Source organism: Scomber scombrus, chromosome 1, assembly GCF_963691925.1.
Source record: "Scomber scombrus chromosome 1, fScoSco1.1, whole genome shotgun sequence".
Taxonomy (NCBI): domain Eukaryota; kingdom Metazoa; phylum Chordata; class Actinopteri; order Scombriformes; family Scombridae; genus Scomber; species Scomber scombrus.
In genome coordinates this window covers 8,571,738-8,589,185 of record NC_084970.1, presented here as the reverse complement: position 1 = coordinate 8,589,185, position 17,448 = coordinate 8,571,738, and the positions used below count along the sequence as shown (strand labels likewise).

General features: G+C 39.8%; 1 protein-coding gene across 1 annotated transcript in view; it reads right to left on the bottom strand.

The window, feature by feature from the left end:
* Nucleotides 1-10,609, bottom strand: part of igf1rb (insulin-like growth factor 1b receptor) — a 44,337-nt gene extending 33,728 nt beyond the window's left edge. Inside the window, exons 1-2 of the mRNA XM_062441232.1 lie at nt 10,546-10,609; nt 2,338-2,904 (exon numbers count right to left, since the gene is read on the bottom strand). Of these exons, the coding sequence (XP_062297216.1) occupies nt 2,338-2,904; nt 10,546-10,588 (610 nt within the window). The 5' untranslated portion in view covers nt 10,589-10,609. The remainder of the gene's footprint in view (nt 1-2,337; nt 2,905-10,545) is intronic.
* Nucleotides 10,610-17,448: the final 6,839 nt, after the last annotated feature.

The window sequence follows — 17,448 nt, the reverse complement described above, 5'->3', positions numbered from 1 at the left end:
GCAGTAGTTGTAATAGTGGTCTAAGTAGAGGCAGTAGAAGAGGCTGTATACCTATATTTACAGTTGTAATCTTAGGAGGAGGAGAAGTAGTTGTAGTAGTAGCAGCAGCAGACGGCCTAGTCTTTAAGGCGGTAGTAATATAACAGTTGTAGTGGCACCTGTTGCATAATAGAAAGCCAAGACATTTAGTGTTAGTTCTTGGCTATTTAGAGCCCCTGAAAACTTGCATACTTCATGAGATGAAATATTAATGATAAAAATAAGCAACACCAGAATTAAAAGACATCTTTAGGTGGCTGTATGCAACACTTGAGCCCAAAACAAATATCTCCTGAGGGATAATAAAGTATATCTTATTTTATCTTATTATTCATCTAAAGTTAGTATACTTCATTAGGACTGTGTTGTGGGTGGTTTGATTGGATTTTATTGACAGTGACCAAACAACTAATCGACCATCATCAGATTGATGTGAAGTGTGCAACATCATCTTTTTCCAGCTGAACCCTGCCCACCTTAAACTAGCAGGAAGCATAACAGTCTTAACTTTTGCAGAAATTACGTGTTTGTGTCGGATCCCGTCACACAAGAAGCTAATTGATAGAGTACGTTTTCAGGACCTTTGAGGGATATCCAAAATCTATTTCCTGTCCTTCACCACCTCCTGCCCTCTGAAAAAACAATAGCTACGTTTTAGTGTAGTCTCAACACAGTGGAGTTTACAGACAGAAAGGTGTCATTCATATCTGAAGAGATTATACCGTTTCTGTACAGCCCTAAAACTTTGACCTCATCACATATGGCTGCTTGTAGGACTAGGTCATATAGACAAAATACCTCCATTACATCCATATTTCTGTTATCAGAACAATCCAGGAACTTCAGAAACTATAACTGTATCGTGTTGTGGCTTTAAGTCCAGAAAGTGACCTTGAAGTCTATGTCAATATAAGGAATAGCTAATTATTTGACATATGATGGTGGTTTTTGTCGAAGCAATACAGCTGCCAGTTGTTGAGTGGATGATGTGGACGGGTGACCTTCTTATATGTGAAGACATAACTGTAGATAGGGTTTTATTCTAGTTTTAAGTTTTAAATGGCCTGATATTGTTTCTTATTGGATGAGAGACATTATGTTTTCTGAATGAGTCTAACACCTGCTAGCACAAACACAGGAGGAACACAAAGAGGAGAGGAAAGGTCCAGATTTTATCATGGACTCTCTGTAGTGTTTTCCTGCTGATGGGAGAAGTGATAACTAAGGCCGAGTTTGTCTTCACCTGACACCCCCCTGGTTCATCCAACACCTTTATCCAACCAGAACATCTTCTTCCAACAAATGCCACCTCCTGATGCCCACAATCTGCCACTCCAACATTGCACAAGGCAGACCAGGCATTTGCATCTCTGTAATTTGCCTGTTTTAGTGTGTGCCTGTCTGCATCACAGTCTGTGCTTTGAGTGTGTTTCATGATGATGATTGTGTGTGTGTGTCTGTGTGTGTTTGTTTTTACATGTATGCAGTGGAGGCCAATCCTGCGACAGTTCCATGTCACAAGACTGAAAACATCAACATGCTGAGTCTGCAGCAAGGCGCCAGTCACCAGGGAAACAATTCAGCCAGACACACACACACACACACACACACATACATACACACACACACACACTCAGTCAGCCAAAACACATCGTCTGAAACGCACCAGCAAAACAAGCCATCTAAAACACTGCAGTCGTAAACACAAAATTAAAGGGCGAGTACACACTTATTGTGCTTGGGATAGTTTAATTAAAGTCTAGAGCATTTATTCCTTTAGTTTGTTTTAAGCAGGTGAGAAGAATTGAACTGAACAAGACACCTGAAAATGTAGGTTACTGCCTCTTTCGAGAGAAATGCAATAGGAATGACAATATAATCCACAATAACTAGAAGTAACAGCCCAAAACACCAAGGTTTGGTAAGTGAACACATTGTGACATTTGAAATCCTGTAGTTGCACATACTTAGAAAACCTTGCACAATGACGACATCAGCAGAGGAATAACTAAAACCTCAAAAGTATGTTTAGCTCTTTCTTTGTGTCTGTTAAACTGTACAAACACTTAAGATGTATTACAGTAAAGACCTGCAGAGAACATCGCCTTCCCTCCTTTACATTGCCAGTTAAAGCAGTTAAAGAGGCAGGCCACAGCTGTAGGCACAGAGCCGTTTATTATGCCCCCAAATTCACATCTACACAGATCAAGCTTAAGGCTAGACTGTCTGCATGATCTTTTTATAATTTTTAAAGAACCCCTTCCTAAGCTACAGTATCGTGTGTGGTGGTCTGCTTACCATTCTGGCATTGATTGGAATTCCAACAGCGGTAATTGTAGTTGTTGTTGAACATGGTCTTCCGGCACTGAGGGTTGTTCTCCATGATGCCTGGACAAACATCGCTGCACTCCTTGGACTGCTTGTTCCCAGCGATGAAATTGTTGAACTCTGCGTCCATGATGAGGGACCAGTCCAACGAGTCCAGGTAGCAGAGCTCGGGGTTCTTCTCGATACGGATGGCACCGCGGGTGATGTTCTTCAGGTTGTACAGTCCGATGTCCTTCAGGCTGGTCATCTCGAAGATCACGAGGGCGTAGTTGTAGAAGAGGTTACGTCCACGGATGACGGTGAGGTTGGGAAAGAGCGTGCTCAGACTGTCCAGGCCGGACACCCGGAATAGCAGCAGGTAGTCGGTGATCATGGTCAGCTTGGGGAAACTGAGGGACCGGAAGACTTCTTGGTTGATGTTGTTGTTGTTTTTGTCACCGATGAGGAGAATCTGTAGGTAGCCCTCCACCACTGTACAGTTCTCTAGACGCCTAAATTCACTGATGTCATTGCCAATGTCAATGCTGGGGCCGCAGACTGCAGGTGGGAAACAAAATAAGACTGTGAGGTGACAGTATAATTGTTATATACGAAAGAAAACAAAGTCATTACAACCCTATTACACATTCTACTATTTCTTTGCTATATAATCTTATTGAAACATCCCCATTCCTCCACAAAGATTGTAACAATTTCGCCATAACAAAATCAAAAGAGAAATTTTTACAAATGATAGATATTTCAGAATTTATTTACACATTCTTTGTAATTAATATCTGTTAAATGTAACAATTCAATGAACAATGTACTTCATTCCTGACCCAGAGATAATTACAGAGAGACGTGTATCTAATACAATTTTCAAATATTGACAGTACACTTGAGCTGTGGTGTTGTTGGCAGAACATGTTTGCCTTGCAGTACTCATTTTCAATGCCAATTTAACTTGGTGCGACAAAGTAAATACTTGAGTCAGGTTCTGGTCAAGCTTATATTAACAGCCAAATAAAGTTAATAGTGCTCCGCCTTAAAGCTATTGTTGCCATTGTGTTCAACCAATATCTCCACGATTTGAGGTTTCATTGTCTGATGTTATGACGCTTTCATTGTGTAACAAGATTAAAGCCTTGGAAAATATTCTTCTACAAATAGTGTCATCCATAAAACATGTACACACTGCCAGTTGATCAAATACAGTGTATGTATATAATAAAACAACATGTTTAACAAAGGGCAAAATGAATCATGGAGGAGTTTCCCAAGTTCTATGGCAATATCATTTTTCATGAACCAAGTCATCTATAATCACGCTTGCGGTTGTTAGCGTGCCCAATGAAAATGCCAATGTAAATGTTTGTTGTTGCAGGTATACAGATTGGTTTATGCTCTATGAGAACTACTTCGGATATTACTACTACTTATTAAGTGTCGAAATGAAAAGCAGATTGTCGTAGAAATGGGAAAGATGGAATATTGACAGTCTCTTTCTTAGTGTTGCAAGGTCAGCCAGGGTTTTCCTTGGAAAGCTAAAAATGTTTTCCTTCCCCACCTCCACATGCCTGGCCAATGATACACAGACCCCCCTAATCCAATGTCGGAAAGGTGCGGGGGCAGGAGGTTTCCCAAAGCTATTTCACTGTCTGACAAGCAGTTCCGACGGAGTATACTGGAACCTTAATATTTACCATGTTCACACTCTTAGTTTTGTTAACACAGAGAAAAACTGAGGCTGATGGTAACATCATTCGTTTTGTAGGTATTCCATAAACCATATTACTGAACAAATTCAAATTTTAATCTGATGATGGCGGTAGACAAAACAGTTGAGAAATCAATGGTTATTACAATTCATCCATGAATGTCTAGAACAAATTTCATGGCAATCCATCCCATAGTTACTTAATGTCACTCCAAACTACAAGTGTCAACTTCAAGGGGACGCTAGTGGAAAAGTCAGTAGGATACATTGAGTGGCAGAATTTTGTGCCAATTCACTGATTAGATGAGATGAGATATTTCACAATGTAAGTGAAAACTGTTATCTGCTACATGGGCTACATGAAAGTCACAGGGGTGACCAAACTCAGTAAGATTCATTCATTCATTTGATAATTGAGATCTTTAACTAAAAAGGTAACAATCTCATCCTCATAGGAACGCTACAGGATCAGCAAAGTCAGTAAGCTTAAACCTCTAAGGATCATGAAAACCTGTACAAAGTTTCATGGCTGTCCATTCAATAGATGTTAAAATATTTCAGTCTGGACAAAGTGGTGGACCTTCAAATGGACACTGCATCCCTACAGCCTCAAGCATGGCAGATAAAAACAACAGTGGAACTACATTGTAGGGCACCCAAGCCCCCAACCTGTACCTGTCTTTGTACACATTATGATCTTCTGAATTGAAGCCACCTATTTACAGTAGAGGAGAAATGTCTGGGCTTTGGATCAAACAGATAGCGACAGCAGACAACAAAGGACAGCGGTCTGTCCTTTGATATGAACAATTTGTAAAATATAGATTTATGCACTTTTATGTTAAGTGTAAAACAGATTTGCTATTGGTTGTTCAACCACTCGAGTATTACTTAGGCTTTTACACCAGCACAGTCAGTAGAGTTGGATTTTATTAGTACAAGAAAATAGCTGGTACCAAAGCAACTACAAAGAAAATGTATGGACAAGTTTCCACTCTGTGGCGTTTGAATAATCAGAGCCCTCATCAGAAAAGGTTTGGTCAGGCATGATGGTGATGATCGGTGATGACTGGTGAAGTGTTTGCCTCTCCAACTCATACTCCCACCTGTGTGCTGTGCTCTAAACAATACTTAGCCTGAAGCCCCAGCAGCACCCACAGAAACATGGAGGCCATTATCGCACATCACTGTGAGGAGGATTTAGACTTCAAAAGCTGGAGGGCGGTGAGTCATGGAAAACTCACACCAACCAGCTAACAGGTTGTCACAATACTACTTTAATGCTGGTCTATAAAGTTTTACTGTATAAATGTGACGCAGGGAGGTTTGGGAAAGACTACGCACTATCAGCAAACAATAATTTGCTTTCTTAATGACAACCTTTTATAATTAAACATTAGAGCTGGTGTTGCAGGTTTAATGAGTTCAAATAAATGTCAAATTTCTATTAGTTTATGGCTTTGCCCTAAAAGCAAAACCTGAAGCTTGTGCAATGTGCTGCTGTATAAACACTTCCTCACACCAAAAGTCACACCTCAGGGTTGCACACTGTATTATTAAAAAAAATAAGTAATTGTAATAATATGCAATAAACTCTACCATTTACTAACATGTTGCAATAAGGTAATGAAGTGGTTTGCGCACATCAAAAGTTTAAGAGTAGAAAGACAAGCAAAAGACTATTCGCAAACTGATTTGGATAATATGTCATAAAATAGTTTCAATGTGAAATATTTACTGTAGAGTGGTTACAGACAGTACCACTAACACAACAATCTATAGTTCCCCCAAATGTGGAGGTGTCTGTTAAGGAACCACACCACTATTGAGGTGGAACAAAGTTTAATTTCCAATCTAAAAGTACACCCTGAACCTTTCTGCTGGCAATGGGAACTATTCCCAATCTCCTCAACGCAGTTTGGCAGCGTAGCACAACTTGACTCGTTATTATATTAGAAAAAGGTACATAACTTACCAGCTACAGAGATCTACCACCATTGCATATTCTCAAAAAACCCAGTAATCCCAGAAAGAATCAGTAATTATTTACTATTGCATCAGGAACTCTACAATAAAAGGAATTCATTTCCAAAAATAATCTATTAACTTATGTTTCCACAATATATTTAACCCTCACAGACAAGACTGCAAACTGTGACTGATGTTCATGAACAGGGTATCTAGTCAATCATGATTTTGTCACGCAGCTCCTAGACTCTAAAATTATCCACTGAACAGCAGTTCTAAAATCGAACATTTGAACTCCGGAAAATGTTTGGAGAATCAGGTCCAGAAATTTCCCAGAGTTGCCCTTTCACACATGTAGTACACATCAGGAGATTGTCCGTGTCAGACGTGTTTTCACCTAGTGGATATACTCCGTTTGGTGTAAGCGAGGGGTGGTGCCTGGGTAGCATGCAGGGGGCAGGACATAACACAAAAAGTATGTATAAAACTAAGTGCAACCAAATATTACTTTTTGGGTTTATATTAAATAGAACTGTGTGACTGTATAAAACAGTATATACTTCGCACACTGCTAATCTGATGTTAATGTAAACAGTAAACACCCTCAAACTAAAACTTCAAAATCATAAACAATGATCTTTTTCATTTCCTATGCCCACACGTATAGAACCAACAAAACAACAAGTCTCTCCTAATATTTAGTTGCTGCTTTTGGAGATGACTGATCACACTAAGATCAGCTGTATTTAAATTTAAAGGTCCAGTGTCTATAATTTAGTGGCATCTAGTGGTGAGGTTGTAGACTGCAACCAACTGAAAAGTGCTCCCCTTCCAAGCATGAAGGAGAACCTACAGTATCCGTGAAAAATGTAAAAGGCCCTCTCTGGAGCCAGTGATTGGTTTGTCCGTTCTGGGTTACTGTAGAAACATGGTGGTGCAACATCTGCCAAGTTTGTCCCGCTAGATGCCACCAAATTCTACACACTGCACCTTTAAGGTATGAGGTAAAAAGAAGAGAAATAAAGTTACATCTCTACATCATATTACAAATATTATCCAGCTCAATGCCACATCTCCTATCTGCCGGTTTGCGCCAACTACAACATTCCTTGATCCTTTTTGGGGAAATAAAATACACGTAAAAAGCAGCAACAGACAAACAAAAATTGGCAGATAGACACAAGACTCTACTGAAAAAAACAAAAAAGAAAGTTGTGCCCATTTGTGAAATTTAAATTGGTAAACTGGCTCAAACAAGTCTACGATTGTCCTATAATTTTTTCCCCCAAAAGCAAGTTTTACCACAGTAAACTATACAGACAACAAATATACCCAATGTAAAAATGTCCCAAACTTGACCTCTTTCAACCCCACTTGGGACATCAATGCCAAAGCACAGTGACGCTGTGGCTCGCGGTGTACCAGTGTCCTGCTAAAATATGTTTCATTTGTATTGCCTTTCTTTGCATTTGGCATTTTAATTGGGGATAATTTGGTTCTCACATAAAATAGAGGGTTGAGAGCAGTAGGCATTTTCAAACTGAGCTTGCAGAGAGTTTAGGTCTTCTCAAGAGAGGACATGAGGGCCTTTGGTGTGCCATTATAAAATGCCTTTGGTGTGATTTAAGACCGGCAGTGTACTGGTATGGCGGTTATGTCTTTCTCTGTAATCTACTTGTCAGTGCACACTGTCAGCAGCCTTCAGCGAGCTGCATACCTGTTAATACAATCCCAACACCCGGGCCTGTAAAAAGACACACTGCCTAGTGATGTTACATCACTGCAGCCTCAACGCTTTACCCTCACTGGCCTCACTGCAGCGCCAGCATGGCCATCTTTCATGGGAACTGCTCCTAATCGCGCTTGTGAAAATACTCAACAAAGTTTCTGATCAAAATGTACACCTGGTACGTCAGCTAAGTGAAAAATATTGATAGCAGGTGTATCGGCTTAGTAACTCCTCCTCTCCTTCCTCCCCATACCAACACATTTTAAACAGCTGAGTACACAAGCCTATCTCTGCAGGCTTTGATGAGCCTCCAGATCACATATTTACTTTTGATAACCTTTTCCCAGCTGGCTGCAGCATCCAGGCTGTCCACAGACAATAAGAGGAAATTCACTAGAAGCCCATAAAGAGAAGAAATAGGAAGTAATGCGCTCTCTTAGCTCGCTCCTCATTCACTGCCCATGGACTGCAGAAAGTCTGTTTACTCCTCATTTCCATCCCGTTAGTGACAGACCGCCTGAGGGGGAATGTATTCATAAATACTTTTCCACATGAGAGACAAGGTGAGAAGAAATGTGCTGAGCAGCTTGAGCGATGATCACTCTTGACAGATAAAACTTGTTTGGTTCATCTGAGAAGCTGTGTCTGCAGCAACAGAGCTGAACCTGGTTAACCCAAACCAGCCAACTGATACAGCAGACCAGCAGGAATGTTCTGAGTTTAGCCACACAAGGAACCTTTAGACGGCTCCACACCGGAGTGAGAATGAATGTAGGATTTCGATGGGAGAACCTCTCTGCAGCTCCCAGGTTTGTCCTGTAACCACTTGGGCTAACAGCAAACCCCATAACACACAGTTCACAAGCTCCTCACTCTTTCCAATCAACAGAACTTGGTCTGTTTTGCTTGCGAATGTACTTTGGCTTGTTCTATTTAAAACCCAGACCCTGGTTCAACCCCCCGACCCACCCACCCCTCCCAAACATGTCATGATGAATGGGATGAATCGGGAAGCCCAGTTTACAGTATAGCTGGAAACATGGAAAATTTTCAGATGGTTACTCATAAAAATATTTTTCTAAATAAATACAAAAGCTTAAAATTTAATTAAACTTGAAGGTTTACAAGCTGACAGAGCACATGAGCTTGAGTAGGCCAGCATAGTTTGTCACTAAAAAAGTCCTAATCCTTGCACTAAGCCATCTGTGTGGTACCAATTAGTGCCTCTCAAAATTATCTCAAAGTTTCAAAGGAGTATAGTTTACTTCAGTGGAAAACATTGGACCACAATCCATAACCTCAGCCCTTCTGTGATTTCCATCATTTGTCTAATGGGAGGATGTTGTTGCGCCTGTTCAACACAGCTGCAGCAGTCTGGTATTCATGAAACTATTCCAGTTCAAGGTATCCCCAGTTTGTTTTAAAAAGGAGAATAAATGACTACGTCCTGCCAGAAAACTACACAGTGACGCCTGTAGACAAATGGTGTTTGTTGCTGTGGTTTCAGTCAGTATTGAGGGAGATTTGCTAAAATGGACAGCTATTTTGAGGAGAATATATACATGCAAAAGTCAACAAAAAGCTGACAGCGATGGTTGTGATTATTTTGCTCAAGTTAGGTATGTTCTCGCAGAGAACTCCTCCACAGTATTAAATTAAGTCAAGACCTTGATATACAATAACATCACTCACTGTTTGTGGTGTTTACATATTTTTATGTTGCACTTTCAAGATCTGAAATGGACTTGACCAAACTGTACAACCATCAGACAAGCAGGAATCAAAGGTTTCCACATCTTTTTTCTGACTACTTTTGACCCCTTCGGAGGTTTAAAAAAACAAACTGGTGACACGCAACAATGAAAAACTAAATAGTGCGCACGCGTCAGTGTGTGCTTGTTGGTTTTACAACTCTATGATAGGATACACAGGACGTTATTTGTCGAGGCTGTTAGTACAAGCAGGTCCGGTGACAACTAACATGTGTTTGCCCACAATTTGCAGCAGTGCTTCTCACGTCAATAGGAAAATAATACACTGCATTTCTGAATGGAGGAGGAAGATGAGCCCAACTAAACTCAATTAGCTACATTTTAATGACCCGGTTCCTAATTCTGTTAGGGGTTTTTCTCTTGAGATCACAGATACCTCCCACTTTTTGTTGATTCTGATTCACCAAATTGTGACTCAGAGTGGTTTGCATATATAGCACGACTGACTTTCTCCACTGGCTGAGTCATGGTAATGTATTTACCAACAAACTTAAATGAAGTCTTTCTTCTTTATAGCGGGGGATTAAAACTGACTTTTCAAACTAAACAGACCCTTTACAACTTCTATCACAGTAGTCACCAAAACCATGTAAACTACACATATTTGCACTGCTGACACATGGCATATTAACTACTTTTCCCACTGAGGTTGAATCTTTCTTTCAAATACACTATTGTACTGCACAATACACAGTTTTCATAAAGTATGTTTACTGTAAATTCCAAAAGGTAGTCCCTAAAGCCCAATGAAAAACAGCAGAGTGATGTGAGATATATCTTATCTAAAAATAAACAGTACAAAAGATTTTTTTTTTGTATTTTTGAAATGTAAAAAAAATCAAGATGTTATGAGTAAAATAACAATAACACGTCTATATTTACATAGTGCTATGTATACAGTATATATGTAGTGAATGTAGTTTTCACCATAAGGAGAGTAGCCTTTATTTTGTCAGTATAGTTAGTATTTAAGCATGTAATGAACAGCAGTGTGGAGTAGCAGTACTTACTCTCTGCGGTGGCGGGCCGGAGGCAGGACGACAGACCCAGCATCACACACCAAAACAAGGTCAAGCGGTTCCTTTCCATTCGAGACCTCATTCCTGGAGAAGTAAATCCCCCCCAAATCCTGTAAATAAATATGTCGAGGGGAAGAAACGTCGGCACAAACTGCTCAGAATGATTTCAAAGGCTTTTTTTTTTTTTTTTTTTTTTTAAATCTCCAGCCAGCACCTTTTAGCTGTTAGCCGGCTAATGGAGCTAATAGCTACTACAAAACAGGCTAGCAGGACAGTCCAACCAGAGCTCCAAAGATCACCGATTTATTCCCCTGGCTGGAAAAAATGTATTCATATTTCTGTTTATTCCCGCCAAACAAAAACAACACCACGCCGCTGTGTTTAATGAAACCGGTGCGGCTGAACTAGCGGTGGGGGATTCCTCTGTAATCCGCATCTTCACACTCCATATCTGGAGGAAAAAACGTTCAACGTCCCGCTGCTGGAGTATCCTCAGGAGGTAGGGGGAAAAAGAGTCAAATCCCTCTACAACTGAGATGGAAAGAAAGGGTCTTGGGAGTACAATAACATATTAAGAGGCTGCACAACCCCCTTGACTGAAGGACACGATGTTTTGTTTGGAAATATCCAGGATAAAATCTGCTTTTCAGACCGCAGCCTCCTTCTCCTCCTCCTCCTCCTCCTCCTCAGCCGCTCATCATGCACTCACACGCCGCGTTGTTGTTGTGGCTGCAATTCATCTTCATACCAACGGAAAATGGAGTATTTGACCTTACTGCTCCGGGCCACTTCAAGTCATTTGGTTATCTAACGTGCTCCGTCGATAGATAGCCGAACAGGTAGCGTCGTTAGACAGATTAATGTACAGGTACATACCGTACACCGTCTCTCCTTCAGTCGGTCTGCAGTCTGCCGTGTCCGCTGTAAACACGCCGCCGTGCGCAGAGATCGTCTCTGTTACAGCAGATGCATCACTCGAGCTTCTTTCTGCCCCGCCTTCCAGTCTGTGAAAGTGGGCGTCGCTCCTGCTGCAGTTCATCTAACTATGAGAGCAGTTACCATAGTGACCGGTCTGCTACTCATCACAAGAAGGTCAGTTTTTTATCTCTGTGTGTTAAAAGTATTGTGGACAGAAAATAAAACACCACATGTCATTACTGCATCAGCCATATTTGTGCTGTTGTAAAAAGTATTGCGATATTTTACTTGAGTAAAACAGTAATACCACAGCATACAACAACTCCACTACAACTAAATTATGACTCAAGCAAATGTATGTAAAGTATCAGTTGTAAAAATGTACTTAAAGTATTAAAATTAAAATATCTCATTATGCAAAAGCCCCCCCCCCCCCCCCCCCTTATACATACTGAATATGCCTGTAAAATGTTTTCACCACTCTTGTCATGTTTTGTTGTCTTAAAACATTGAATCAAAGAGGATTTAATGCAGATTTTGTGACACTGATTGACAGAAAGAGTCCTTCATTGTCAAGGCGAAACAGAGCTCTACATGGTGATCTAAATTAATTACACATCTGAAAAGTAGGTAAACTTTGAGGTAGCTAAAAGTAGTAGAGAAAAAAGTTAAATATATCCCTGTGAAATGTAGTGAAGCGGAACTGTAAAGCAGCATGACATGGAAATACTCAACTAAAGGAAAAAGTACCTCCAAATTGTACTTAAGTACAGTGTTTGAGTAAATGTACTTACTTTCCACCATTGCATATTTGCAGCAGAGGACCACTTCACAATGCCATCTTTCTTTCTGTATACACAGCAGTAACTGCAGTAGAAGTTATTAGATACACTGTCATTTATTCACAAGTAGTATGTAAATAAACTGATTTCCAGATTGATATGAGCTATTATTTTGTGCTCTTCCTCGCTGAGGTACCCTTCAGCATTATAAAGGATCACAAATGCAGACAGAGTGAGACCTCGACTCTTCTTCTCTCTGGTCACCGCCGTAGAGACTTCGTTTACGACGCGGTGTGAAGGAAATCCGGGATGCTGATCCAGGATCAGGGTTGTTTTGCTGCTCACAAATACTCAGCAGAGGGCCGCCTATACAAAGATCGTGTCTGTCTGTCTGCACCACCTAGAATTACATTCTCCATCAATCTGCGTAGTTCCAGGTGTGTCTATGTGCACAGTCAACAGCCTTATGCCTATCATTCATACATGTGCAAATATCACTTGTGCCTTTGTACATCATTGCCTTTATTAATTAACCCATGGGTCAACGTTATGTCTGGCTTAGTTTGAGTAGACATGTGGCCATAGTTTTCATGTTGTACATGTGTGCATGTTTATATAATGATCTGTAATAGACTTCATGTAATGTTTTTGTAAAATCACAAAAATGCGTTGTCTTTTAGCCCCATGCCTTGTGATATTACAGTAAATCTTGAATAAAAACACACATTTAAGACTCTAATTTGACCCCTAAAACTCATCACATTCGCTCTGAGCTCTGTAAAAATCCTGCAACAACATAAAAGAGGCTGTAGGCGATATCAGTAAACTAGTAAATACAATAAAATATCTGTACTAAACGGTTTTTTTCACCAATCGAAGGCCACACTGATAGTCTTATACATGACTCCTGTCTCTTTTTTCTTGCAAATTTTCTCTTCTTATTTTTTTTTTGTGATTTTCGTCTGTTTAGTCACTATCTATTGCTGAATGAGGTGACAGTGGTGATTGACCCCATGGCCCACTGATGGAAGCCCTTGCATTTGCAGTATTATGATGATTACAAACTAAGTGCCCGTGGGGACATTCCCAGGAAAAATTCAAAGGTAGTGCACAGTTAGTGATGTGTTTTACATCATCCAGCAGTGGTTGGTCCACCAGAGAGGGGGCCTTTCTCTACCTCTGTAAAGCAGCACAATATTTTTGTTGTTGTTGTTGTTTTGGTCTCTGCTAGCATGAGGTCACACAGGTGACACAGTTTGGATCTCAGTGAGTGAGGTTAAGTGAGATCCAAAACCACTGTTGCACTTACATCGTATCGCCATAGGTGCCATAGCAAAAAGAAAATAATTGAGATTTTCAAGATTGTAACTTTAATTAGTCTGGTTTTTGGTTGGAGGTTCAGTTCTGCCATGGTTAGTCACACTGAAAGTTGTGCAGAGAGGACTGCCTCTTTGTGGAGTTCTCTCTCCTGATTGGATAAAGTGGGAATGGGATAACAGCAGATTTATTTTCTGTTTACTGCAGAGCAGAGTAAATAGGAGACCCATGTTACCAACCAAACACACTATATCTGTGATGGCTGTAAAAATGTAGAACTAGTTTACACTTACTTTAACAAATAAATAAATAAATGATCGCTTACAGCACCTTTAAGTTTTGGGTTTCCTCTGAATTTACACCAAAATGCTGCCATCTTGAGGACACAGGAACAAACTGCAGTTTTTTTAATGTACAGTAAAATACAACACAAGGGGGTCTGGTGTAAATAATACTTTTTTCCATATTTCTTTGCATTACAATGGTTTGATGGGTGGTCACAGTAGGTATATAACCCTGGAAGTGTTAATGATGTATTCTACCTATAGAGCTAAACAGGCGTTCACACCTTTAATCTTGGCTTTGTTATTGCCTTGCTCCTACCTGTAGAGCTCCAGAGAGTCACACCATCATAAGATGCAGAAAAGTAATACTGTAGCATTGTGAGCTGAATATACAAGAACACAGAAAAGTTCAAGTTGTGCCCTTCTTGGTGCGAAAACAACTCGTCACATCAGTCTTTTCATCACGCTGTCTTTTAATTTGTTTGAGATGCAGACAGGTACAGTTGCAGTGATCTATTGATATCTGAGGCCCAGGCTGAGGAAGTTGATGGCCAGCAGTTTGTGATGCTGTGAGAGAAGTAGACAGTAAACAAAACCATCCATAGAAGAGCCCCTGACAGTTTTGACTATCCCTGTAATTACAAGCCGCTTTCATCACTTCACAGAGCAGAGCACAGAGGCATTATTTGAACGCCACACATTACCTCAGCTCTGGCAGACAGCACGTAGCATCCGTCGCAATTCAACAATTAGCACTGAGAGAGAAAAAAAAAACGAACATTAAAAATGAAGCGAATATCAGTGGCCACCCAAGAGTCCAAATACAGTGAGTCACCCTCTAACAAGTGCTCACTGTACCAACATGACCCGCTTGTGCCAGAGAATGTTGTGCCTGTCTACATGCATTTGTTAAGTCCCTATTAAAGTCCCCATGAAGGCAGCCGGCGGGCCCACCTACCTCGACTGTCCCGGTGGAATCCATTCTCACACTGCACTCATGTGGAAATAAGCCTGTTTACCACCAACGGGTCACACATGCTAATGAGCGTCTATTTGTTTTCCACTGTGCTCATGTAGGAGGAAGGGAATTTAGGGGTGAAATAATAGATGATACACAGACAACAACCCGGGTGGCTTTGCAGCACTAATGATGGAAAAGGTAGGACAGAGAATTAATGGATATAAAATCAGAACAGGAAATGCGACTTGACATTTTGATGTTGCTGAGGCTGATTACACAAAAAGACACAGAATGTTGTCTGATCTAGATCAAAAGTGTTGGTGTAGTTGTGGGTCAAGGACCCCCAGGTAGATTTATCACAGATCACCTTAAGATTTGTCTGATGAACCTCCATCAGAGAGATAAGATGTAATAGAATTAGAGGTTTGTCTCTAGACCATAGGTTATAGAAATATTCAGCCTATATAATATTTGAGGACCAAAGTCTTCTGTTTTTTCCCTCTATGTGCAAACATACACACACACACACACACACACACACACACACACACACCACAGCATATCTATAGAGTCTGAACGTTCTGCACACCCATGGAAAAGTGTTAAATCCCCTTTTGCAGAACTTTTCATCAACCTTTCTTTCTCAACTGAAGTTAATCAGGTGTTCCTAGTAACCACCACTGGGGTTCTCTTGAGTAAGGGACTGAGTAAGGTACAGGCGTGAATGTGTAAAGCAGGGACTAATGTTAAATGTAGGTAGGAATGATTTATGGGACAAATGTTAAATGTCTATTTTTGCTTGGTATTTGCTGAGTATGTACATGTAGGTGTGTGTATATGTGTGTAGATGGCATGTATTCTTGTTTGTTTATGTATAGATACTGTATATACATATATTTTCATGTATGGTTTAAAGGTTAGGGCATCTATAAGCTTGTAGCTTCAGCCCTGACCCTTTCGATCAGCCATGCAGCCCTGTTGTTAGAGGGATGTGTTACTGTTTTTTTTTGTGGTTCTATTTATTTTTTGCTGATCGAAATAAACTCAAACTCAAACTCAAACATGATGATAAAAAGTCAGAAGCATAGTATAAGCAAATAGCTTGAGGGCAAACGCGGTCCAATTTGCATTTTTCAAAAGTGTGAGGTGTTAACTTGAAACTTAAGTGCACATACACAGAATTGACTGTTCAGTAAAGGTTTTCTGTATGTTTTAAATGAAAAATATGTGCTTATTCATAAATTCAAAATATTTCAAAGATTAGATGAAACTTTTAGAAATGTTAGCTAGTTTGCTGAACTATTTTGTAGAAAAACCATATCATACATGAATTATCTTTAAAATTACAGTAACCACATCTACAAAAAGTTTAAGAGAGGCCTAGTGTGGAATTTTTTTCTAAAACTTTGGAACATTCAAGTCAGTGTTTGGAAACAGTCAATATAAGACAAAAGACAACCTTAAGATGTGGCTTAGACTTTATGATTATAATGACAGAAGTTATTAACTAAAGATGCTTGAAAGCTTTTATGAGATGTTTTTGTTTCAAAAGGCAGATGTTGCTGATTCTCTCATTGTGGAGTTTATGTGGATTGCATCTTACAGTCCAAACATATGCAGGTTTGGTCAACTGAAGAATCTCACTTGCCCGTAGATAATAATAAAAATAAAAAAAAGTGGGAGAGCATTAAATTGTTTTTCTGCCTGTGTGGTTTGTCTGCCTCTTGCCAATTCATGTAAGCACTGGCTCCAACTCCCTGATGACCCCAATAACCCTGATTAGAACATGGAGAATAGATACATTCTGATTACATGAATAAAAATAGTTTAAAGTGACAGTATTTTGATTGTTAATTCAATAATTATATTACTTTAATAAGTTACATCATAAATTATGTTATTTTTGGAACAGTAACGGTCTGAAATGAGCCATAACATTATTCTGCTATTCACTGGTGGTAACAGTGACATTTACATAGCAATGTTACACAGGTAAGAAACATTTTGCACCTTTATTCCTTTATTCTATTGACATTTTGTGGCTACTTAACATAATGTTAGTTTTAAACAGATTCTCCACCATTTAGAGCAAAAACAAAGAAAATAAAGCTGGTGTAACATCATCACTTTGAAAGGTCAACACAGTGTGGGGCAGCTTACAAAGGTACAAAGGGTCCAGTAATTGCATGGTGCCTCGGTTGCTGGTGCATCAGTCACAAAGGCTCCAAAATTATGTAATGTGGCAGGGGAGCAGTCTCAGCTTTCATGATGACACATGGGTCACACAGAAAAAGAGAAGAAAGTGTAAACCTTCCCCAGTGTTGACTGAGGACACTTTGTGGGATACCGGTTTAACAAGACTACACATTTCCATCAAAAACTATAATTATGAGCTTCACTAAACTGCAGTAGGCTCCTGTATTATATTGTGTGGTGTCTGAAGGATATAACGACTCATGTCAATATGTTTTGAGAGTTGACATACGAAGAACAATTGTGCTGATGCTCAGGGAAAGCAGCTAGACAATACAGTTTTTAGATGTGTTCCACAGTGATGATGTAGTTGAGTTAAAAGCCATAATATATGATGTAAATTCAGTTATCTTTACAGTGTCCCAGCTATATTTTTTCA